This window comes from Gymnogyps californianus, chromosome 3, assembly GCF_018139145.2.
Source record: "Gymnogyps californianus isolate 813 chromosome 3, ASM1813914v2, whole genome shotgun sequence".
NCBI classification, from domain to species: domain Eukaryota; kingdom Metazoa; phylum Chordata; class Aves; order Accipitriformes; family Cathartidae; genus Gymnogyps; species Gymnogyps californianus.
Window position 1 is genome coordinate 5,495,406 of NC_059473.1, and position 26,931 is coordinate 5,522,336.

The 26,931-nt window shown below is 43.4% G+C and overlaps 1 protein-coding gene across 1 annotated transcript; it reads right to left on the minus strand.

Moving 5' to 3' along the window:
* Positions 1-364: 364 nt before the first annotated feature.
* Positions 365-26,278, minus strand: HAO1 (hydroxyacid oxidase 1). The gene is made up of 8 exons (XM_050894795.1): positions 26,142-26,278; positions 17,872-18,023; positions 9,275-9,530; positions 5,662-5,837; positions 4,627-4,718; positions 1,169-1,327; positions 818-887; positions 365-435 (listed from the first exon to the last, which is right to left on the minus strand). The coding sequence occupies exons 1-8, from the start codon at positions 26,276-26,278 to the stop codon at positions 365-367; spliced, it is 1,113 nt and encodes a 370-aa protein (XP_050750752.1).
* Positions 26,279-26,931: the final 653 nt, after the last annotated feature.

Here is a 26,931-nt window from a genome sequence, read left to right on the forward strand (position 1 = left end):
GATAGCTGTTTGCTATCAAAACATTTCTGTTTATAGTTTCATTTTAACAGCTAAGTTACCTCCAGGCATGTAAGTTAATATTAGCATTTGTTGCAAAACACCTCAAAGTTTCTATGTTGGTCTTGTGTAAAGGCTCATCTCTAATCACAACTCCCAGTAGAGCAGCTTTCCTTAAGAGCCCAGGAGAATACGGAAACATCTGTAAAATTTACTTCAAGTACTTTCTTCAACAAGTGGTCTCCTACAGACCACCCCTTCTCAGTCAGGATTGGAGGGTGAGGCCCAAAGAGCGAACACAGTTGCTTTTTGTCTGGTAGCACACTTTCTGTACAACAGGCAATACATGAGGCAATAGTCTTCAGACCTAAATCTTGGAAAGCAATACTTGATGTCTTCGTATCAGTGTCCTGCCAATTTCTTCTACTTTCTGGCATCCTGGAGAAGAAGTTACGTATTAGTTGAAAACCTTGCTTTTCTATCCCACTCTAAGCCTTTTCTTTTTCTACCCCATAGAAATCTACATTCTGTCAGATTAAATCCACCCCTTAGTGACCAAGGATTTGCCACTACTTTTCTATGCATTTATTGCTCTCCTTGTGAAAAACATTTTTACTTAATCTACTCAGTTCCCCATCTATAAGTCAGGGATAACAACAAGTCCTTTTCCCATCTCTCCATAGCCTAATCTGTTTATATTGCAAATGTTTGCAATCTCCCTTCTGTAGGATACTACAGCATCTTGCCGAGGGCAAATGAAAGCTATGAGGAAATGCGAGACAGAGGTGATTATTACTGAGAGGAAACATTGATGTCTCACCTGTCAGTGCCATTGCCAGGCGAAACTCTTCCTTTAGTATCTGGAGAACTTCTTTTGCTCCTTCTTCACCCTAGGAGATTGGGAGACAATATGTACTATTATGTGTACATATGTGTACATATGTGTACATGTGCGTAGATACACATGTATACACGTGCCAAAAAAGTTTTATGCACAACCGTAACTCCTGAGTACTTCTCATAGCAAATTTTAGATTAGATGGTCTGAATACACACAGACACCATCACACACGCACCCCTGTGTGCACACGTATACACATACATGCATCACTAAGCCTAAACAGCGAGTCTAGGTATCTAAAAACAGAAGTTTGAGCTTTTTCTAACTTACTTGATAAACCAAGCCCCAGATGAGAGGTCTTCCGATGAATACAGCTTTGGCACCAAGAGCTAATGCTTTGAGAACATCTGTGCCTTTTCTTACACCACCATCTAGGAACACCTCCACCTTCCCCTCCACAGCCTCAATGATTTCAGGCAAGACGTCAATCTAAAAGAGTGAAACCAGGAATACAGCTTGTCCACTTCTGTAACCTTATTTATTTTTTGAATGAATTCTTATGTACAGGATCCAAGCTTTAAAGAAGCTAAATAAGCAATTGCATGCCTAACTGTATGCACAAATAACACCGCTTTGTATTGAAAAACAGCAGTGACTTAGCATGTTAGCAGATATATACAAAGGTCAAATTTATTTGGAGGGTCACATAAATAGAATGAGAATCAGCAGGGTCACACAAAATGGCCATCTGATCCCATGACATGTATCTGACACAAGCCAGTATTGGATACTTCTGAAGAATATAAAAACCAGCAAGCACAGAGGTGGCCTTTCTGTGATATTACCCCCCAAACTTCCAGTGTTCACCAGTTTGGGGATGAAATTGAATCACTGTCACTTTTGAAATAATCATCTTCACTTTCTTGTTTAAATTTATTATTCATTTATACTAAGGGCCAGCTAACATCCAGGAGCCCAGAGGCAGGCACTGTACCTATAGACATGGAGTAAGAGAAAGATGTGCCCTGAGGAACTTAGAGTTGGCTGAAAAATTTTAATGAATATATTTTTCCTTTTGAAAATGCATCTTGATTACAGGAATAATTGTAGAGGAAACTTCTTCATATAAGAAAAAATTAGCTTTCCTGAGTTTTGAGCAAGGTGGGAAATGCTTTCTTTTAATGCACGTACATGTTACTTTCACCAAGCTCTACTTATCCCCTACACCAGTGATAAACGTAAGGGGGGAAAGGATTTTTACTGTTCCTAAGTTACAAGTAAGTAACCAGGGAGTTAAGTAACACGTCCACATCACGCAAGAGGTCCCAACAAAGAGATGAGCCTCCTGAATTCAAGCCTCAAGTGTTAATTACAGGGCAACCATTCCTATAGTGCCTAAATAGTTCCTATTCATGGAAATCAGGAAAGACAAAGAACTGGAAGACAAGTACTAAGGAGACTGGAAACAGTGTGTGGTAGTAAGACAAAAGGCACACAAATTCATGTCTTTCAAATACGGATGTAATTCATTTCCTTTCTAATGGATAAAAAATGACTAGGAGATGGGGGGGAAACTTGAAAGCACAGTTTGTTTTTAGATTTGGATTAAAATTTTCTTGAAGTTTGGCACTTGCTGTGATTTTTTCCCCTCCCTTTGGTTTTGCTCTCTTGCCAAACATATTTTGGATCTATTTCCATATACAGAGACCACTTTCTACATCCTGACAAACTGTACCAACATTAAAGTGCTATAATAACTAAAGTATGATGCAAACCATAATTAAAACATAGATTTCCTCAATGTGTAACTAGACACTAGAAATATTAACCAGCTTGGGTTCAGCTCACGTTCTGAAAACCCATGAAATTAAAGCAAATTATTATGTTTCTAAACCAGAAATATTTAGTATGATCTGATACAGATATTTACATTATGAAAACGGCATTGTGAAATGTAGTTCTTTGCACGATGAAATCCAGTGAACACATCCGCTTTAATAGTGCCTTCTCTGCACTGTGGTGTTGCAAAGGAATCACTCATAAGAAGTAGTTTGCAAGTTTAATTTCTGTTCTACTGCAGTTGGCAAAAAGTTACTTCATATTTCTTGACCTTTCTCATTTCTCAAAAATGATGTTTTTAATATCCTCCTACATTCTTCCTGTTGGATTACCTCACACACAGACTTGCCCAAGGTTTTCAAATACTCTTAGTGAAATTGGGGAATACATTCTCAAAAGGTGACAAGAAGATAGAGAAGACAGAAGTTAAAGAAGAAAAATTAATTTCAGAAGTATTAGGCACCCACACTCTGAAAATTCAGTTCCCCTTAAGGTGTCTAAAACTGAATAGCTGCACGCTTTCCAACAGCACAAAATCACATTTGGAAAAGAAAAATCTCAGTGTCTCTTTTGAAACTGGAGAAGTCCTCACATCAGGAGGTTTTTTTTCCTACCACTCCCCAGGAGTACCTGGAGACAGTCAGGCAAGAGCATCTCAGAGGACAATGCCTCAAGTCAGAGGACAATGCCTCAAGTCAGAGGACAATGCCTCAAGTCAGAGGACAATGCCTCAACTTCATTAACCATTTAGAAAACCATTTGTGCTGGCATTTGGTTCCCCAGTGCAGGACTTGGCTGGTTAAGAACCAGCCAACACAACCAGGCGATCACTGGGTGCACGTGAAGACGTCTGAAAATCAGCGGGTGAAGGAAATCGGCTGGGGAAATCCAGAGCTGCCCTTGAGGAGAGAAGCAGAGAGCAGAAGTGTTCCAGGGGAGGGGCGCAGGGGGCTGACAGTGGGACAGCAGAGCCGAGCAGATAAGACTTCACGTGCAAAACACTGCACAGTGAAAAAGGGCTTACCTGTCCCCCTCTGCCTTTAGAAAATTGTCATGGAAAATGGGAGGTTTTTTTATCAAGGACACATTAGGAATACTGAAACAGTCACAACTGGGCTTTGATTCTCCTCCCTTTCATTCTCTTTTTACTTGCACAGTTTTCCCACACCAAATGAAGCAAGATGAGTGATGACTGGAATTTTGGGGGTTTTCCTTCAGCCTGAACACATACTTTTTCATTTTCCTTTACTTTTTTCTTTTTTGCCAGTTGAGAACTTCTCAAATCCCTTTCACCTTTGGAAAAGGCACGGGGTAGCACGACAAGGAAAAGGAAAAAGGAAAAAAACTGTAATTTAACTACTCTGTACCTTTTCCAAAGGTGAAAATGTTTGAAAGGAGAAAAAGGGAGAGTTTTATTCTGCCTTTAGCTGTTCTGCAACTCTGTAATTTTTCAGAAGTCTCTGAAGAATATTAAAAGGGAAAAACAACTCTAGTACAACCTTCAGTGAACTGCAAATGGAATGGGGGGGTTTCAAAAAAGGATGAGAAAGGAGAAATAAAAGAGAAGACTGGAAAAAATTTCTTAAAGACTTTCCAATTTCTAAACATTTAACTGACAATGATACAGTATCTGAAATTGCTCTTCTAGATTTCCATGCAGGGTGCTGCAGCCAAGGACAGGGTGCCCAGGTAGCTTGAAGAAACAGCCACACGTAAACCCTCCTGTGTTTTTTTTGTTTGATCTGACCAAGGGGAGGCTGTGTCTAACTCAGAGTATGATGTGACATAGATAGAGGAGTGGAGAGAGATTACTGCTCATGGGTTGAGGCATATAACACACATATTTACGGGTTTTTCCTCCAGCTACCATGTGTTCAGAGAAAGCAAACAAGAAGCCAAAATGTAGAGAAAACCAGAGACTACCGGCGCATATTGGCATTGGTACTTACAGTTGCAGGGACCCCATCAAGCTGTCGTGCTCCATGATTTGACACAAGGATACCATTTACCCCAATCTTTACAGCTTCTTTAGCATCATCAGCTAGAAAAAAAAAAACCCAAACAAACAAGATATGCCCTTCCATAACTGGGAGGTTATTGACACCATGATGAGGGAAATTTTGGCATCACTAAAAAAACATTGCCAGCTAGTGCAAAGCCAGCCACCTTAGGCCTTCAAACTTCGAAAGCCCCATCTCAACACAGAAAAAAACTTTTATCTTTAAGCAATAAGACCAGAAAAGTCATTTGAAATGTTGGAGCCAGACATTTTACCGCTTTGGATTAGCGGCCACTTCGGTTGCTACCCTTTATTTTCTCTACTATGTTCCACAACTCCTCACGAAGAAATTATTTTGCTAAATTATTTTCTCCAAGCCAAAATTATGATTAGAGTAATAATCCATACTTAATGAAACCACTTCCCTGTGCTCTTTCGATAGAATGGAAATCGAACTTTCCTTTAGGTAGCATACAACTCAGATCAGAGTTAGACTGTACAGGCACAATGAACAGAGCAAGTTCAATCTTCCTGGCTCCATCTGATTTCAGAAATAACCAAAGTGACACAAGCCTACCAACTTACTAGTTTAGTGACCAGCGGCTCTGGTCCCTACCTACTGAACATCAAGGTAAACATGCCTTGCAGCACAGCCGTACAAACCATCTGACAGCTCCAGGTACTTATTTAAGCAGCTGCTTCTGCAAGTGTCTCTGTTGCTGGGTTTCTAACCATGCGTGAGGAAGAGAAAGTTTTTTCCCCTTTGACTGTTTTGGCTCTGTTTTGGCAAATCTTCCCTACTTAGCACAGCACAGAAACAGGAACGTGCATCCCACCATATTCCATATCACCAAAGCAGATGCTTGCCATTAAAAAGTAATGCAATTCTACAGAACTTTCCCCAGCAGGAGCACTTTTCCTTCCCTGGTGCCTCTGCGAGAAGGGATGCCTCGCCTCCCCCACGGGAAGCGGCAGAGCTACACACCCCTGAGGATTCCTTTCATGACGATGGGCAGCGAGGTCAGCCCTCGAAGCCATTTGATGTCCTCCCAATTGACGCTTGCATCAATCGCCTCAGCTACATACACAGCCAGTCCACTATCTTCTCCAAAGTCTTTCCCTGAGGAGAATGCCAGGTCACTGCTTGAAAAGTTTTTTAATCTATAACAACAAAAAACATAGAAAAATAGTCTGAGAAAGATTCATTGTAGCCACGAATCAGTCCCTAATGCCAGCATTCAATATAGCTGTGTTAAACCTTTGCTGTACTGCAGGGCAGGAGCAAAAAAAAAGCCTATCTTGACATGTCAGATCGCAGTCCTTAGTAAGCCAAAACCTTTGGCTGGCAAAGCATTTGATAACATTAGTGCAAGTTTCTCTGGCCCAAGGCAACAGCCCTAGTTCTTTCAAAAGAAATAGGATAGAGTCCAAAATCTAAAGGTTCAGCATCAAATCCACGATCGGGAGGAAAACTCAGCAGTGAGAGTTTTGGGCTCGAGGATCCATCCACTAATTTGGGCTCGAGGATCCGTCCTCCCATAGACCTCCTGTGTGACTTTGGGCACGACACTTAGCCACTCCTTTTGCCTCAGTTTCCCACCATAAAGTAGGAACAACAGTATTTGCCAGGAGCACTTTGAGGATAAATCCATCAGAGGCAGTGGGACATTCAGACCCTAGAGCAGTACAGGCTGGATTTGAGAAGAGAACATCAATCTTGGTTGACATAACCCAGGACCCACTGAAGTCAAGAGGTACACCTCTACTTACCAGCAAAAATCCCCTTAGCTTTCATGCAGCAAATTTGGTTTTGCTTTTGCTTTTTTTTTTCCAAATCCAGGGGATTCAGCTACTGGAGGAATAGGAGATCGAGTAGGTGGGAGGGGAGAAGAAGGAAGGGAAATTTTCTTAAGCTCCATGAATTAGATAGATGTGCATGAAGCCTTGCAAAGAATTCAGTATTTTCATCTGTCCGACAAGACCAACATGTAGCCAGTTCACCTTGTGTCTTTTTTGTATGTTTCCTTGTAAAATGTAGCGGGCAAAAATGAAGTTCATATGAAAACATTAGTTATTATTTGCTGTTTAGCACCAAATCAATCTCACAGGTTCCAGGAACTGAATGGTAAGTGACAGCCCCTGCACCAAAGGAAAGGAGGGCAAATAGAGAAATTCAGGCTGTGCTTGTATTAGAAAGCTGAAGCAGCCCCGAGTGCTTACAAGCGTTAAACCACCACTGGCAACACAAGGCTGATTGCTCTGTTCTTTGGAAACTGTGTCTCATTCCACATTGCGCTATTTTATACTCATATTCCACATTTTGGGAAATGCACGGGGTTTTTTGCACGGAAACAGGCTAGTTGCACTGCTGATTTCATGCCCGCAACAAGCGGCATTTCACATGGCTTTTCTGTTCAGCTCCAGGCCCAGAAGAAAATGAGAAAGGAGCGGGCTCTCAGCAAGATCCAGCTTTTCAGCTGTTGGTTTGTGGAGGGTGGGGTACCCAGAGAAAAACAGAACCATGGATAAGATTATATAAATAACTGTTGTTTTTCTTGGCCTGTGAAATGCAGATCAACACTTGAATGAATGTTGCCTTACATACGTTTCTGAGCACAATGGCACCTTGTTGTTGCTTTGAAACTTTGTTGAAAACCTGAAGCCAAGAAAAAGTTATCACATAACTGAGCAGAGCCCCGCGCTAGGAGTTTCACCGCCGACTCTGCAACAAAACACTGCCCAAGTGTCATTCTGAAATCTGAAGTGATTAATTCGAACCTTTAAAGATTACTCCAACTTCATATTATTTCATATAGTTCACTCAAAACCTTGTTATGGTTCGGTCAGGTGGGGTCAAAGCGTTTCAGAAATGCTCTATCACTTTCCTCAAATATTTTTGGGTTATTTGACTTGCATTCAAAAAGTCTTTAACCCCAGGCCTTAAAATGATACTGCCCCTAAAAAAAAAAAAGCTATTTAAAGAATTATTTATTTATTTATTTGGGTAAAATGACAGCATGTATCAATAATGTTTTGTCAATCACAGATCTATAGCAGGATTACTATGCGGGGCATATGCATACCAGTGTACTGTATTTTAATGTTAGATTTGTCAGAGATTTTTTTGTTTTCTGGTGCTTTCCTCACAAGATTGTACCCTCATAAGATTGTACTTTAACACAGAAATCAGAGGCAGAGTTAAGGTTGCTCTGTCAGCCTTCATCATATCATCTATTAGCTTCAAGTACAAACGTATGGGGGAGATCCAACACCCTAAGCTCTGGAGGTTTTTTTGCCTGCAAAGTGAAGAATCAGATTCATTGCACAGTCCCATGGCTTACCTTCAATTTGAATATTATGAAAAAGAAGACAGACCTCAGGATGTGATATTATATTTCTTGCTATGTACATGTTACATATGGTACGTACGTAGTATAACACAACAATCTTAGGAGACACAGGAAGAGTACTTTAGATCCATTGATAATATTCAATACTAGCTTTCACCCAGAACTCAAATCAAAGTTAATCTGCTTCAAAATATGTTCAGCTATCCTTTTTTTTTTTTCCCCTGTCCATTTTTGTGTTCATTTGCAGGCTCTGAATAAGAGCAAACACTGTAGTCATAATATATGCAGTGACAGACTGTGGTCACTACCAAGACCTACTTGCAAGATTCTTAGCTCCATTTTGCAAACCCAAGTCCTGGATATTCCATCCACTAAATACTCTTCCAGCCAGTCCTTGGCTGCTAACACTGTGCCAGCACTTCAGCCTATGTTTATCAGGGTGGTCTCTACAGCCTACCAATTTATATTTGCAAAAGGCTAGTGAAATCAGTGCCCTTACAACACTGCTGGATAACTGTTAAAATTAAATGCTGCATAGGTCCTGCAGTAGAGAGGAACTAGAATTAGTGCTGAAGTCAATCATGAGGCCACAAATTCTTCCGAGATATAGAAAATGTCCCAAAACACACAGGGGGGTAGAAATTGCCCTCATGGAGAATTCAGAAAGATTGATACCCATGTGTTTCTGTATTTGAATAAAAGAAGAGTTGAAGTTGCTTGGAAAGGGGCTCCGTGGTTGATAGCAACATGGCCCTGGACTCAGTGCAGTGTCATAGGATAACATAGGTTAGAAGGGACCATAACATCGGTTGGAAGGGACCTTTGGTCCACTTAGTCCAGGCCCCCATTCAGAGCACAGCCAACTCTGCAGCTGGATCCACGTTCAAAGTCAGAGCAGGTCGTACAGGGCTATGTCCAGCTGAGTTTTGAAGATATCCAAGAACTTATTGACAAACGTACAAAGAAATGCCCCATCTCTCTAACTTCATCAGTCTACAGCCTCACGTTGCCTGGCACACAGTGTCTTTTACAGTCTGCAAATGGCCAAGAACGCTTAGTTTTGACCCAAAGCAGATCACAGCCCAAGCACAGCGAGAGGTATGTGCTCAGTTCCCTGGTGTTATCACCCAGTGCAGCATGTGGCACCTGGACAAAATTCCTTGCCAGAGACAAATTTCTTCCACAGCACCTCATGGTGACCATGGCACTGCCACACGCCCATCCCACATCCCACCAGCAGGCATCTACCTGAGGTGGGGAGGAAGCTGGAACTTGTTGCGCACGTCGTCTATGCGCCTGCCGAGGAACGGTGTGTCCACCGTCACGAAGATCCCTTTGTAGCCTGCTCTCTCCGCACGCTTCACGAGGGATTTGGTAACCTCCCGGTCCTTGTACACGTAAAGCTGCAGCCAGTGAAGGCCAGTTGGAGCTGCTTCAGCCACTTCTTCAATGGAAGAGGTGGCCCAGGAGCTCAGCATCATCCCTGTCCCCATCGCCTGGCAGGCTGGAGGAACAGAAGGTTATATTTGAGATTATCCAAAACAGAGGCTTCTCTAAACAGGAGCACTTGGCTCAGAGTGTGTCAGTGCATGTAATTTCACACTGCCTTTCCTCAGTGTTAACGCATTTTCAGCCTTCCAGGGAATGCTACATTAATAGCAGTTACTAACAGCAGCGGGCTGCTGTGAGCGCTCTCTGGCTTATTCTCTGTGTTTATAGGCAAATTTCTGGTGACTGCTGTCTGCACGCTGTTTGGGATGATCCCTGCTCCAATACTGGAAATAAAAAGATATTATAATCAAACTAAGCCTAGCCCATATTAATAATTCTTTATCCTATGGGGAGCCTGTTTGTAAGCCCCTAGCGTCTGGCTACCACTTGTCAGAAATTTTGGCACATACGTTTAAGGACATATCCACACGCACAGTTTCAAATGATCTTAAAAAAAAAATGCATTTAGGCTTCCAACTTTTTGAACACTGCCACATTGCTGCAGATTGGTGTTTTGGTTCTGTCATTCTCAACATTGCTCTTCAGTCCTCCTCACCACTGCCACACATGCTCGCTTGAGCATTTTGATCACGGCATTTTGGTTGCTTTCTCCCACCTCCAAAATGTTCACTAGCATTAAACCTGTGTTTCTTGAAGTGCTCTTCTAGTAAATGCCTGTTGTCATCCCAACGGGCTGTTTCGGGGCATAATAAAACAGAAGGACACAGTCCAGCAGATGACCTCATTTAAAGGACTCGAGGGGGAAGCTCCACTGTTCTTTGCTTCAACACTTTCGCTGCCTGTCTCATGGCCTGAAGGAGAGGAACCCCACATCCATTGTGTGATCCCACACATAAAGCCTGACACTTCTGCCAATAAAAAGTAGAAGTTCTGATCTCACTGAGAGTGGGAGAAACACATCCCAAGTGGTAGTCCCCACCCAGAATACCCCAAAAGCAGATATGAAGATGAGCAAGTACCACAGACCGGTGGTCTCCAAAGTCTCCGCTGAGGCCAAAGGGATGGGTGCTCATGCCCAATGTATTTTGGCCTCTCCTCCTCTACCTTCAAAAAGCTGTGGAGTGAAATCACTCCCGAGGTGTGGGCCGCCCCAATGTTAAATGTCATCGAATAATCCCAGATGGGGTCAAGCAGCCAGAGGCTCTGTGCCGGCTGCCTCCCTGGGGGTGATTTCCAACCCAGGCTGCACCACAAACCAGCTAAACTCATGCAATTATATTTTTATGAATCTATCACTTATTCTTTTCGGAGTAACCTGTCACTTAATGTAAAATAAAGGAAAACACACTGTAAAACTCAAAAATATTATATAAAGCCTTATTTTTCTTGGTCTACCGCAGTATGCATATTTTTAATGTAAATGGACCTCTGTTTCAAAACGTCATCTCCAGCCCATCGAGGAATTAAAAAGTGGTCTTTATGACAACATTTTATTAAATAAGGATTACAAGTCTTAGAGTGGAAACTTATGAACAGCTTATTCAAACAAATTGGTTACACCCTCCCAGGGCCACCAGGCAGCTTTCAATCATTGGAAATTCAGTAGCAATGACCCAAAGCTCTCTACATTGTAGCCATTTCATTCCTCCCCTTAAAATTACTGAAAATAGTTCCCTCTCACAGATTAAGTACCTAGAAATGAGTTTCTTCTGAAGAACCCATGCATACTGAATGCCTAAAGTCCTGTTAAAATCAGCTGCGGTGGGCTATTGCAAATCCTGTAAGTGATTTGCCAAATCAAGTCCATTAAGTGATGCTAAGAACCAAGGGATCTGCATTCCTGTTGCTCTGTCAAATACAAGTTCATGAATGAGAGGGAGGGTTGCTAACCCAGCAATTGCAAAACCCTCAGATCAGATAAGGGAAAAAATGTAAATGTTATGGTTCAATCTGCCTTTAGGTATCCATTTATTTCCATTCTTACTTTTATTCTCAAGTCTACCTCTACAGCCCTACGGACACAAGAATAGTTGCAAAAGCAAAAATTCAAATAGAAACTGCACAGTAAAATATATTCGGTGAATAGAAGATTTAAAACACAAAATACCACCATATCCTTTCAACTTATCTGCACATGTAGCAATAGAGAAAATAATGCTTTCATCTTGTTTAAGATTAGATTTAAGCGGTTTGGTTCAATCAGAGTTCAACTATCTCAAACTGGGTTATGGCATTTTCACGAACGCATACTCACAAAATTCCTCTCGTCCGTCCTGTAAAGTTAACGACTCTCTGGTAAAGCACCAGCTCAACACGTGTATTTTGGATCTGCACGGTCAAATTCAAAGTTCACACACAAAATTTTTCAACATTTTAGAGATTCCAACTTCCAGTTTTGGTTGATCTGTGCTTTATCTTGATCATTTTAAAACTTATTTTGACAATTTTCTAGACTTTCAAAAACACATGATATATAGTCCTGAAGTGTTGCCAGGTTCTTTTTTTTTTCTTCTACCTCAAATCAGGTTTTGCTAAAAATATACTCCCACGTCTTGCACATGCAGCTGCAGTTGAAGAAAACAGAAGCAATTCATTTCCTCCAACAACTAGGTTTTACACTTCAGTTTTGGGGTGCTGCAAATACCTCTATTTATTATTACAAATCAGTACTACTAGATCCATATTCCCACGGGATGCTCTTGCAGCAATATGTGACATTTGCCAGAGTTTAAACATCAGATTGTTGTAAACCAGCCTTTCCTCATGCCATTTCAGACTGCTTTTAGTCTTCCCCCCCGCCCCGGTCTTCTTTTAATCCCGAGCACTGCCCAAAGCATACGTTTACCTTTGTACACACTGCAGGCTCCCACTGAGGTCAACAACAGTGCAGAGAGCGTGGCATTAGCCACACACAGGAGGCTGGGGAAGTTTTCGCCATCAGGATGTTAAAGCTTTGAGTTATTTGTAGTACTCCACCTCGTTTCAGGGCCAAATGCAACTAGAACTGGGATATGGTGGGGTGCCTAGGAAAGGGGAGCTTCACGGCCTTTGCTCCACGGCTGCCTTGAGTGGGTGCACATTTCTCAGCCCCACTGCTACCTCCTTGTACTTAGCTCAGGGAAGCCACGAGCAAGGACATACCTTCTCGCCAGGGAACACAAACGTTGATAAAACGGGAGTTTCCTCTTTCTTGGGGAACTCAACTGAAGTATTTTACGTAGCAACAAATCAAGGCTGACCGTGGGACAGGACCCACTTGGGAAGTCCACAGGAGAACAGAGCGATAATGGGTTTTAGCCCTTTTTTCATCCTGAAACCTCAGTCTCCTTCCCCGCTCCGATGGGACATCACTTCGTTAAGTGGTTTGGGATGGGTATGGAGTTTGTCCCCGTGGGCAACCCAGAGGCAACATACTTCAGGGGAGGACACTGGAGAAGAGCCCAGTTTAAGCTTGCACATTTTGTCAGGATTATCTTGTATGGGAAGGGGAACTTGCTATTTTTCTCTAGCTGTGCAAATTCCCATCATTTCCCTTTTAGGGGCATCTCCAAAGCACAGCAGCCAAACTGCCCCACTGTGGTCGTTTTTCCCTGAATCCACCAGTGAATCCACTGTCCCCAGGTTAGGGGCCAGAGGACGTTACTTGGGATCAACGCGATGTCCTTTTGGCACGGTGGTATTTCTCAAGAGAAGTAGCTATGTTCTTGGAGCTGCATCTCCTAAGAAACAGAGTTGTTTAAAGTACTTAACATTACTCTCTTGACGAAACACACTTGGCTGAGAAATCCCCTGCCCAGCCTTACCTCACTTACCCCGTACAAAACACTGCGTGCGAGTTGTGCCTACGATCATGTTGTTGACACAACGCATTTTGTCAGCTGTGCAGGAAGGCTGGAGGCAGCAGGGAAAAATATGCGTGGCCAAAATGGATCTGGCTGGTCTAGGAGGACCGTCATGCCAGACTGCCTGCGTACACTTGCACCAGAAAGTCCCCTGGCCACGCCGGTCTCTGGGGGGAGTCAGGGCCAGGTCAGTCCACGCCATGTTGTCCCACGTGACTATTGTCCTCTCGATGACTCTGGAGTAGCCATACCTCAAAATTAACTAACTTTTTTTTTTTTTTTTTTTTGGAACACCACATAGGAAACAGGTGAAAGATGGGTACAAAGTCCTGCTATTTTCACTGTGGCCGAGCACAAAGAGCAACAGATCGCAAAATCTCTCCTTCACAGTCACGGGCGTGTCAGATGAGCACAAGGAACCTGAATTCAGATGCTCAGCAGCATCAAAGCAAACAAAAGCACAGCAGAAGTCTGTTAAGAGCAGAAGGAACAAAGGTGTTGCTCCCTCTCTAGTGGAAATGATAGAGCTACTCAACTAAAACAGGGGGGGGAAAAAAACCCAGCTTTTCAGTCAATATTCCTATTCTCTATTTGGCAAAGCAAATGGTGCAGTCACATCACAGGTGATGGTGAAACCCTTCTTGCGTCAGCAGTAACACAGAAAGTTGTTTGAGAGCAATTGCAGAGGGCAAACATAAAAACATCAGATCTGAGCAACTATCGTTCAAAGTTTTCAAAACATCTAGCCAAGAAAACAGTCAGGCTGTTCAGCCAGATTTTCAGCAAGTCAGAGAGAAGTCAGGTATTGCAATACCCCTTCTGGGCTAAAACACAAGAATATAAGGTAATCGGTCAGTAAGAGAGCATGATGTAATTAGCAGCAATATAAACAGAATAGAAATCTCAATAAAATAATGCTCCATATCTGTTTATAATCAATTAAGGTTTCAAAAAATTGCTGTTTCTCGCAAAGCAACTGGATGGTGCACAAGATTTTGTTTCGGTGTATTTGAAGGTGGGTCCTATTTACAGGAGCACGAGTGCTACTGCACTTGCAGGGAGGGCTGACTGAAAACAACACGGGGATCACACTGGTTTGCAAGCACCGCATGAAGTCGAGATGGCAAATGAATGTCTTTGCATGGAAGAATAGTGAATCTTCAGATGGACAAACGAGAAAAAAAATCATGTAGAATCAGAAGAGTTCTGTTGAAAAGTGTTTAGATAACAGCCCTTTGCTGTTTAATGGTGGCTAAGATTATTCATCAAATTTAGCAAATATTTTTAGTTAAAGAGGTTGAAATTGGAGTGGGAAGGACAAGAAAAATTCACCTAAGTCAAAATGTTATGTGTTGATATTTTCAAAATGGAAATGTTTTCTTCTGAGCTAACACTTTTGTTTCAAAACAGAACTATGTCTAAAAGCATTAGCTAGTAGGAAAATGAAATAAAACATTGTGTTTCGGATCAAATTAAACATTTCAGTTAATCCAAAACAATTTTCCTCCCGGTTTTTCAGTTTCTACTGAACAGAAAATCCATTATTTGGAAAATTGCTGCATACACTGATGAACTAAAAACTAAAATGCTAGGGAATACGCTTGAAGAAAGACCTGGAAAAACTGGGACAACTGCCAAGGTCCATGAAATTGTTTCAAGGACAAGAGAGCTTTCTCTATAAGGAAGGACTCCAGGTCCATTTAGACATGTCAAAGAAAACTGAGGAGGAACCTTATTACAGCCTATATTGACAATATTTTTTCTTTTCTTTTTTTTTTTTTAAAGTCTAGCTAACAGAAGCATAAGTAAATCCAACATCCGGATTTGAAGCTGTACAAGTTTTGACCACGATTACAGCTTATTCTGCTCAGAGTGGAGTTAGTTAACCTTTGGAATAACTTACGTTGTGTTGGATGGCCTGTCACCAGCAACTTTTAAAATGACAATTGAACATTTTTCCCAAAAAAGATCCTTTACTAATGAAACAGAATTGTCAACGAAGGCATGTTTAAGGCAAGCTGCCAGACTTTGCCCTGTTTTGGGAAACACGCGCGCTTGGTCACTGCGGGAGAGCATCCTTCGAGGAGCGGCAACAGCGAGGCGCAGCAGCTCCCAAAACCCTGACAAGCCCCAAAGTGAGGGGTTTTGAGGGCAGGGAGTTTTACCTAACGAGAGACACCATGACATGCCCTTGTCCCCAGAGAGGACATTTACGCTGCAACGTGCAGGCAAACCTGCTGGAAGAGCAGAGCAGTTCAAAGCAAAATGCTGTTACTTAAGGGAATTCCTTGGCAGGATCAGGCATCGTTCTCAAAATACAAAAAGGTAGGGGAAGGAGTAGTTACTGCTACCTGCACCACCCTGCTCTGCAGGTAAGGATGGTGTGAACCCAAGATTATCTCTTGGGGTTTAATCCCAACTAGGCAGATGCGTGGCTTGTGGCACCTGCTAAACGGTGCCTGGGCACACACACGTGCACACCGTGGGTGCTCCTTTGGGCCTCTGCCATGCCACCCAACACGAGCCAGGGCACACGACATCTGCTTCCCTGGCCAGGAAGGGGCAAGATTCAGACCACACCTTGCTTTTCAAGGATCATCACAACAGCAGAGGCACCACCACATATGTTGCTTCCTATGCACCTGAGCCAAAAGTCAAGCTTATGAAGTACGCCAGGCTTTACAAAAGCCACAAGACTATAGATCAGACTTTCTTGGCTTGCGTAAATTGGTGCAGCTGAAGCAAAAGCTGATTTAAAGCAACCAACAATCTGCTTGCTTATATTTCAGAGGTATTGCAGAGTTTAAGAGAAGCTGGATGCAGCAAACCCCCTGATCCCGAATGTCCCAAGTTTAAGGGAACCTTTAAGCCAAATGTGTACTTACAGCTAATCCCTGTCATCTTATAAGGTCAAACGAAAAGCTTGGCACTGAATGCCCCACTCCACCTCTAACAGAGCACAAACCCGAGGCTGTATTTTTTCCACAAGAAATACTAATGCAATACAGAGGGTGTGATTTTAATTATGCTCTCCTTTGAAAGCAATGAAAAATTTACCAACTCCAATGGATATGTTTATTTGGCCGCACATTCAAACCGTTGCCAGTACACCAAGCTCTCCTAGCGTGAAAACCCAAGAACATTAAATGCAATAATCATAGGTTAAAGTTTGAAAATGTAAGTGCACAAAAATCAGGAAATTCCAAATTAAGTTATCTACCACAACCATAACTCAGCCTTGGTAGTCAGCCTTATTGTACCACTCAACTTTACATGCCATTATAGATTTATGCCTTAAAACATGGCCGGGCCGTAGCATCGGTGGGAATTTTTGCTAAGGAACATCCTGAATTTTGTGTGTTTCAAATCTCACTCTTACCATTGCCTTAATATGTTTGCACTTAACAGTATAATGCTTCAGAGTTTCCTCCCAGCATAACCTGGGCTAGAAATAATCCGCAAGAGTTGCCAAAGGACAGGACAGCACCAAGGCATCCCACCAGATGCTGCTGCGCAAACCAATTCAAGGTATTCGAGCTCCATCGTGTGGAACACGCCGGCACATGCAATAGGCATAAAATCTTTGGCTTCCTAATAAATCTCTTGGGAAGGGGAAAAAAAAAAAAATGGATCCCCCAACATACTATAAAATTGGAGAAATCTGCTTTTACAGAGATTGCTGCTGGAGTTGTGCTGCAGCCCATCACGGTGCACATTGCAGCGACACGGCTTTTTAATGAGAATTGAGACCAGCTCCCACTGCGGGGCAGATAATTAGACTTGCTTCACACCAGCATTTGCTGCATTGGTCATGGAAACGCTGTTAGATGAATAGCTTAACCGTGCACAGGATTATGTTTTTTTAAATATTGCCTATTTAGGTTTTGTATCCTTTTCCATTCAGTGCTGGAGCATTGAAATGCACAGCCCGATGCTGTTTGTATGCAACAGGCACACCGTGTGACCTCTTTCTCAGATTTTGTGTTGTTCTGCAGCTTGGGTTAAAGGAGTAGGAAGCAGTTTCACATCTGAATTCTGGCTAACGTCCCGTTTCCCGCAACCTTTTAGGCTGCGGCCTCCATGCTGGCAACATCTTTGTGCAGCATCTAGCCCAGAGGGGCCCTTATCTCACTGGCTCCCTGGGATGCTCTCAAAGAGCTCTCTTCAAAGCAAGTATTTTTCCCAGAATTTCTAGAAGCAGTTCTGTAACAGAAAGAATGTTGCTGTGACAATATATATAGTTATATTTATAGAACATATAGAAAGATATATAGACAGATGTAGTTTTCAATTTTGTATTTGTTACAAATGATTCCCCTCTTACATACTGCATTTCTCATCCCTGTTTCATAGCGAGGGAGAACCCACACACAACAGGCAAAGGAAAACAGTAAAAAACAAAACCAAAAATAAACCCAATTACTCTGAGCAGCAACTCAAACCCATCCTGGCCACCGCAGCAGGAGCAAGAAACCAAGCCAGGCTTCACAACCACAGTATTACTGTGTTCATTCTCTTAACTCACTGTGGTGGGGACATTGCACAGTTTACCTTTAGCAGTAGCCATCTCTCCGTCATCGTGAGCCATGCGCTGCATAGCGGTCGCTCCAACGCAGACCGGCATGCTGATTTTCTGCCCCAAGACTGAGGTTGACAGGTCCATTATTGACACATCCCTGAGCACCCGGGGGTACAGCTTCCATCTACGTAGAGACAAATAAAGAGAATAAAAAGCCTGCATCATCGGGATTATTCACAGTTCTTAATGGGCAAGAGCGGATTTTCCTGCTGTCAGGAGAAACATGGTGAAAGCTGTGTTGGGGCTGGAGCAGAACCTCATTGCGTGACCCAGAGCTGCAGCAGGACCCATGACATGCACAAAGCCAGGAGGGAGTGGGCAAGGAGGGACCAAAGTCCATGAAGGATGAAGGAGGCAAAGAGCCTTTGAACATTATTGGCTGGTATAATTTGAAAGAAAAGACAGGAGCTGCAAAATAATAAGGTTCATGGTGAGTCTCAGCCTCCCCGAAAGCCTTGGAGCAGAACTGTATGGCAAGAGTGTGTGCAGGAACAGGAGTAGTCATCAGCCACTCTCAGTTATTCCTGCTATGGACTAGGGAGCCAAAAGACACGGGATTTTTGGATAGAACTAGCCTGGCCAGCAAGCTTAGCCCTCCCTGTCCCTGTGCTACGGGTCTCTGCAGTGAGACTACAAAGAAATGAGCTGCCACGTGGGAAGCAGGTGGGCAGGATGGCTGCCCTGGCTTTCTTCAGCTCAGGGGGGTGCGGAAATCCACTGCACAGCATCTCTGCTGGCACAGAGGCTGAGTCGCTTTGCTTGGAGAGGTCCCATCCCCAGCAGTCACCAGCCGCTGTGCAACACATAGTCCCTGGGACTACAGCTGCAGCCCCAGGGACAGCCCGTCGTACCGCAGGGACTCCAGACTTCCAGGAAAAGACCAAATGCGGCCACTGTAATTTGGTGCAGGAAAAGACCGAGTAGCACAACTGCTTTCCCAATAGGGCAAATTATGGCTTAGTCCTTGAATGACGTGGCCCAGCATCTGCTCAACCGTTCCTGACCTTGCTTTGCCTTCAACGTGTCCGCCAGAAACCACATCAGCCCAGAGCTGGGCTTTATTCTCCACTGGGGTCTTCAGCCCAGGTACAAATGGAAGCTGACTCCAACACAGAGCAAACTAAAACGAACTTAATCTGACATTACAATTTATTGCGGTCAAGCTGGACACCACATCCTCGCACACACAGAAATTTATCTCTTCCGCCGCCCCCCAACAGCAGCACGACAGTATTGCAATCCCTCTTATGATGGGGGTCAACTAGACGGCACCACAGTATCCAAACTTATCTTAACAGGGTCGTATTCCTGGGGGTACCTGTGAAATTGGACTTTTTCCTGACCATCCAGGCGATGTTGCAGCACAGCCACTGTTACAAGCCACAAGAGGGTGTGCATTAGCAGGGGCTGCCTCTCCACACGGGTGTGCACTGAGCCAGGCCAAACCCGCTCTGCAAGCAATAGTAGGATACACATCAACCTCTCACTAAGGCATCCCTCCTTCTGAAAGGACTCTGATGGCTATTGGATTTTAATTACAGAAAATAATTAAGAGCTTAAGCTCTAGTACTGCTGAACCTGACTACCTGCTCAGCACTAGAATGCCCGAGACTGATAATAATATTATTAGGATGGAGATAGCAACCAGAGCCACTGTTACCCTCAGGCTATGCTCCGACAGAAAGTAGTGGTCAGCTTGAGCTTGTATATTAAGCTGACAGGTTAGGAAAAGAAAAAAAAAAAAAAAAGACAAGACACAATCTCTTGGTTTTATAGAAAGATCAAGAGACATTTCTGTAAGAAGCCAGGACAGAGCCAGGACGAGACCCAAATTTCTGAAGCCCTAGAGCACAGGGCCGTGCCAGCTCTCCAGGAAGCGCTCCCCAGGGAGGAGAAAGATAGTTATGATGCTTGGAAGGAGACGTGTAGCTGTGGGAGTCAGCTGTATTATTCAATGCCAAGACACACACTGCAAATATGTCTCCTCAGACTTGTTTTCATGCTATTGTATCGGTTTGTTATTTTTCAGAGGAGGATGGGCTGAGGGTGGGACAAAGAAAACATGACTTTTTTTTCTCCCCTCTTTCTTCCTAATCCTCATTCTGAAGGCTTTCTCCGAGCTCCGAGACATCTTTTCCCAGCAAATATAAAAGAAAACCAAAATCCTTCAATAACCTTGCTCATTTTTATGGTCAAACTCAAAAGCATAAGGATGTGAAGTATCTCTCTCTTCCCCAGCCTCCTAGTTTCTCTGCTGTCACAGACCTGTCAGATTTTTACCTGGTGCAAACCACTGCCATCTCAAAGCACACACGTGAGGGTCAGTCCTGAAGTACCAACATTTCTGCAGTGCTTTTAGTTGGGAAAAGAAACAGAAAGAGCAAAAATCCTCCCAACAGTGTATGCAAGAAAAATGATGGTGTTTCAAGCAGCAATAAACAGCCTCCTTCCCACTCACCTTTAGGTACCATCAAATTACTCCATCCGTGAGCTTTTTGGGGTCCTCAGGCTCACTAGCCCCAGACTGTAAACATAAATGTCTCTTCCAATGTCTTCTGTGACTTCTCTTCCCCTCGCACCTTGTCAGGTTGCGTACTCGAGACCAACATCAAGTCAATACTCGTAACTGAGTATTTACTGGGTGCCATGAAAAACACCAAAAGGGATCACTACCTTAGTATTATGCTCTTTAAATAAAACCTGATCTTGCTTTGGAAACATGGGTGTGAGTTTGCCAGACAGTGGAAGTGAGATGTTTTCTGGACAAGCCATAGGGAAATGCCCTTAACAACAGCAAGCAAAACCCAAGAGCAGTATTTCTCAGTAACCAGAGCATGCTTTCATTAGGCTGCCGCACGCCACTTGCTTCCTCCAAGTCTTTGAGCGAAAAGATTTCCTGGATATTTTGTAAAAACCTTGTTTGTTTTTTTTTTTTTATTCACCTTCTCCTCATCACCCACATTTTGTTCCAGCCAAGACCACACTCGCGTGTTGCAATCAGCAATTGCAAGCGAGTACCTCTTTCTTCCTAGCTGGAAGCGGGGAGATGCCGCAGTGGGGCAGGCAGCGAGCACTCCCGATTTAGGCAACTTCAGCTAAATGCTGTTTTGAAAGAAGGATGAAAGGGAAGGAGGAGGGATTAGTGTTTGCTGTTTTGGTTTTTTTTTTTTCCTTTCCCCTCCATGCTCAAAAATGTCAGAATGTAAATTATCTTGCAGTTGGGTAAGAGGGAAGCACTCACTGCTTTCCTTACTCCTTTTCAGCTGTGAAAAATGCTGCAATTTTCAAACTGCAACACGTTTTCAAGCAGCTCTTCTTGTTTCCCTTCTGAGCCCACACTAAATAATCCCTCCGTGCTGCGTCGCAAGCAGCGTGCTTGGAAAAGGCCGCACTGCTCAGGCAAAGCCTCCATCCCAACTCCAACCCACTTTGCTGCCTTAATCTCCCCTACAGCTCCACTTCCCATCAGAAAGGGCACGTGCTAGTGCTGTGCAAGGCTAAGCAACAGCTGCTTTTGCTTGAGGAAAATCAATTTTCTCTCCCAGTGTGTCGTCATCCACACAGCGACTCTTTTCGCAGCACTCCGCGAATCCGAGGTGAAAGACATCACAGAAATGTAAAAAACTTATTATTACAAGCATTCCTTTCCTCTTCTCCCCCCTAACTTCACATGCTTGTTTGACCCCAATCATATTCTCAGCCTTGCTTTTTTAACCAATATTTAAATTATTTATGTGCCCAGTCAATTTAATGCCCTTAATACCTAGCCACAAGATGACGATACCTTTGCAGAAAATACTCATCGATGCTGTCACTGATGAACTAAGCAACTGCTGTTCCTCGTACATGACAACGGAACGCATCTTCTCCAAAGGCCGCCGGGGAGTCAGTGGCAGAACGTGTCACGGCGGATTAGCAGAAACGTGTTCCTACACACACACGTCCCCCTTCATTAAAATGCCGAGAGGGGAGATTTCAGATTGATTTCTTGAATGCCATCAAGCTAAAGGCGTCCCGACCTTGTCATAAAATCTATTCTCCATTCAGGCCCCTTGGCTGGTCCCTTGACAACTTGAGAGTGAATTTAACCGCCAGACGGCATGGTGCGGGAAGGACACACGGTGTTTCGGGACGCAGGGCAAATGCAAGGTGAATACGGTCAGACGCCACAGGGAGTAACGTATGCTCTGACATCCCAAATCATCTTTTCCGGCCTTAATGCCTCACTTACACCAGTGCCATCTCCATGTCATTTGAAAACTATGAATAAAAAATAATTATCTGGCCTTAGCAGGAACACACTGGTGTTGATATGCGAGCTCCGGTTCTTCCCTCAGTCCCCGAAGAACTGGAAGCTAGAGGAGAGTTACTGTACCTGGTGTTTACCTCATCTTGAACACTAGCTTTTTGGAAACATTTTGTACTCTGGTATCTGATTACAGGTCCAAAGTACTTTAAACTCCTGTGCTGTTAAAAGGCCAGGACATTCATTTTATAATCTAATGAGCAGGGATTGCACTGCTCCAAAAATTGCGTGGGCCATTCCAAAGGCATTGCAGCATCTATCGACACAACCATTCATTTGCTAGATTAGTCCTTAATAATAATCTATTTATTTCTCCATAAATGCAACCATTTGGTTGCCAAAAAATAAAGAGCTTACAGAAAAACCCAACACTGATTCTTCTCCAAATACATCCGTCCCAGCAGTCTCACTCACCCGAATAATCTTGCACCACAAAGGTGTGGGCTAACAATTCATGCTTCTGGTTCAGTTTCATGCTTTCTTCTCTTCCGTTTAAACATAAACATTTATACATATATCTATAAATATTTAAATAAACTGTAAACGTTTTTAATCCGGCTGAACCCTGCAACTAAGCTTCTGACAGTGGAAATCAATAGGAGTTCTCTAGCCATGGGAAATGAAGCTGAACATACTCGTTTCTTTCACAAAGTCATCTGACTTTGCGATCTTTGTGGCTTGGGGGTGTAAAGTCCATCTCACTTTATATTTACCCACAAGCTGCGCTCAGGAACAGGGAGAAAAAACAGTACCATGCTCAGAGACACACAAGGACTGTGTGAGAGAGAGTGAGAAGCAGTCCTGCATCCTTAACGGTTAGGCCATGCTTCTCCCAACAGCATCAAAGAAAAAAAGAAAGTTTTTAAAAAGCTGCTTGTGTCAAACAGGTCTTATAAACCAAAATACCGTGAAGTCTTCATACCAGGTTTCTACCTTTTCTAGATGCGTTGCCAGGAAGCCATTGCAAACACGGTCTAACGAACTGTTAATGGCAGCATCCCATGCGCTAAGAAAATAGGAATCCACCACCACATGTTGTCCCTCAGCCGCAACAAGTGGGAACCACCGTAGCTGTCGAGATGGAGCCCATGGAGCCCTGTGCTCGACACGCTTCCACAAAGCTTCAACTGCCCATTAAAGGGGTTCACCTTTGCAGAGAGGAAGGACCATCTGGCTGCAGGCAGCAAGCGCACACTGCTTAATGGAAATATTTCAGCTTGCAAATAGACAGGTACAGGAAGGCACTAGAAATGTAGAGAATGATTTAACTTACGTTTTTCGGTGCTACGTAAAGGGCTATTTTAAAGTGACCACCTTTACTATCATCTCCCTCTCTTTATGGACAGACAAAAGAGCATATTTGTCCCGGAAGCTGTAAATCACTATATCCATGCTCCAGCCCTGCATCCTTTCCACTTCATACAGGTAAAGCTGGTAAGCCCCAGCAGATGACTTCAGCTGCGATGCCCATCCTCGCTGGAAGAGCTGTGCTGGCACTGCAGTGACCAGAAAGGAGGGGACCGCGTGTCTCACCAGGGGAGCTCGGTTTCAGGCTTTGACCCCAGCTCTCCCGCTGATCTGCTGGGTGACCGACGCACATCACCACACTTTTCTGTGCTTTGGTGGACAGCCAGAAAGAGACGTAGGTGTAGAGTGATGGAAAGGTAACAAGCAAAGCTTTGACTTCAACATTTCTGCCCCGTGACCTCTCTCTTTGGCTGTCAGCAAGTTCTGTTTGATGATTTAACAGAGTAAAACCCATTGTCAAGCCTTTTAGATTTTATAAGCTACTGCAGAAATTCGATCGTTTTCTTTAAGACAAATATACAAAGGGAGGGGAAGCAAAGACAGAAACACAGCTTCTATCCCCTTCATCCCTTCACTGCTGAGGAGCAGGAACCCAGCATCAAGGGCCTTTTAGCCACACCAGGACCTGGCAAATTTAATTTACTTTTTTTTAAATGTCTCAGGCTGTTCAAGGCACTGCTAATTAATATCTCCTTCAGTTCCAGGCTGCCTGCAAGCTTCATAGTTTTGAACACCTGAAACTGGAGGCTCTTATTGAAAATATGATAGAAGATGCCAGAAAAGATGAGGTGAGCCTGAACCCCACAGGTGACCGGCTCGATGCGAGGAGGTCTTCTTATCAGAGGAATCTGCCCCTGCGGTGGGAAACAGGTTCAGAGCAGAGCTGCTCTTAGCTCACCACTAACACCTAGCTCCGCTAATACCAAAACAGCAAGTGGACGTACCCAGCTTTTTGTTAGCCTGTCTCTGGGTAGTTTAGATCCAACTTCTGCTTAATCATGACTAGCTCTAGCAGTTAGTAGTAAAAAAGTTCACTACTACTACAGTTTATTGCCTCTGAGCGCTTCCTTTGAGTGTCCTTTCCTTAACATCTCATTTTGTTTTTATGAGGGCAAATAACATCATAGCATCTGGAAGCATTAAAAAAAATAAAATTAGGTGAGCACTACTACATCCCCTCCGGTTCCTATTTACTCCTCAGAGCCAGAGCAGTCCTTTGGCTTGTGTTTGAGCAGCCCCAAGCACAAGGGGATTTCCAGTCCATGATGGGGGCTTCTGCATGGAGCTAAGAGGTCTGGAATAAGTGGTCACAGTGGAGGTTAGTTTTCTTCTTCTCCTGACATTATAAAGCTTTTCCATACATGTCCCTAAAATTAAGGTTATGAGCTGATTTCTGCAATCTGACCTTTGAGATCCCACTAAACGAATTACCACTGAGTTTCCTACAGCCTTAAAGTTGCATGGGATTTCCAGCTGAATTGCTCACAGCTTATGGACAGGCAACTGGAGCAGTAAGTAGGATTGCTGCTCTACAGCAGAAAAGTAGAGCGGGGAGGGAGAAAGACTAAAGATAAATTGGAAAAATCTTGTTTTGGTTTGTTAGACTCAGAGGGATTAAAGACAAAGCCTTTAGAGATTAGCAAAGACAAGCGCAGGGGGGTTAAATGTCTGCACCAACACGGCACCCGAAGGAAAGAGAACCCAACAGCTGTTTAAGCAGTTCGACCGGGCTCAGCCGGGCTGAGGCCATCAGCCCCCAGCTGCCTTCTTTCCTCTGCAGCGCTTGGGCTGATGCTCTGGGGACAGAGCAGCAGCGGAGATTCAGGGGATGGGGAACCAACTGACTTGACATGAGTTTTGACGCTCTTCCACCAAATCTGACAGCAAATGCCGACTTACTTTGTGTTGCTCTTGTATTTCTGAGACGAAGGGTGACCCGAGTCCAGGTTTTGACAACAGTTCAGAGGGCCAGTCTAAGTCAAAACTGGTTTATAATAGTTCCCATCCTTTACAATATTTCCTGGTGAAGTGCTGACCTTCTGCTGGAAACCCCCCGAGCATGGCTTGGCCACCCAGTACTGAGCCCTGGCTTTCATGGCTCGCTCCAGAGCTAGGATATGCAACTCCTTTCTGCTAGGCTCTGATCTAGCACTGCTGCACAAGCACTTATCAGGGAAGGCTGCGTAACTAATTCAGTTTAGGAAGAACAAGCAAAAAGGCAAAACTGACTCAGGACCTAAAACGTATAACCCCACCCCAAGAATCCCTTGCTGGCATTATAGCCCAAAACGTAGAAATTATAGTTTCATCAGCTGATTAAATATTGGAGCCGAAGGACTCTTTAGAGAATTTATGTTAACAAAAGAAACAAAATGTAGGTAAAGCTAAAAAGATGCTAATGGATTTTAGGGACTGCTTTTTGACAGAAAATGTTAAGTGGAGGAGTGAAAGGGGAGAGACAGTTGTTCTGAAAATGAATTATTTGAGAGTCTTTTTGCTAAAAAAGAAGGAAGTTGCAGAAAAATTGAGTTTTGTTCACACAGAAAAATCTAATATTGCACCACATGTACTAATAAAGCAGAATTTACACCTCCTACCTCCCACTCCAGCCTTAAATCATCCTCCTACCTTGAAAATGCTGCTACGTTATCTGCTAGCGTTTCCTGGTCATCTGCTCCGGATCGGTAATAATCATACACTGATTTGGGGAGAAATTTTTCAGCATACTCTTCAAAATCAGCAATGCAAACTGGTTTTCCAGACATGTTTGCAGATCTCACAGGGTTAGTTTATTCCTACTTCCCTCTCTTTTAAGCTCTGTATTTTTGTCTGTAAATCATTAATACGGGACCTCATCAGGATTCAACTTGCCTACATACCAAAAAAAACCAAAACCAAAAACCAAACCAAAAACCCCACCAACTTCTTGTGTCATATTGGACTTTAGCACCGCGTTTTATTTCACGTGGTCAAGGCCACCCTAGAACATAATGGAATAAAATAGGGCAAAAAGAAAGAAAATGAATCAGCAAGGAAAGAAATATGTAGGTGCAGCGTGCACGACTTAAACCTGCAATAACAGGAATGTACAGTCTCTTGTGTACGCCTTTATCATCCAAAATACCCAGGAGACTGAAACAAGAAAGATACTGTTTATGCCCAAAAAGCAAAGTCTTGATTTAGATGATTTATAAAAGCAGGTCCCAGCCTGGACATTTAGGACAACACCTAACACAAGTGAGTTTCCAGTTATTTCCATTAAAATCCTGGATACCGAGTCAAGTTGCAAGGACCCAGCTGCCAGGCAGCTCGGGCATCTAATACATCCTCAGGCAAATGGCTCCTGATTTTAAGGTAATTCCACCTCCACAACCCAGAGAGCTCTAGTTATTCTTAAAATATTACAAAGTCAGATGCA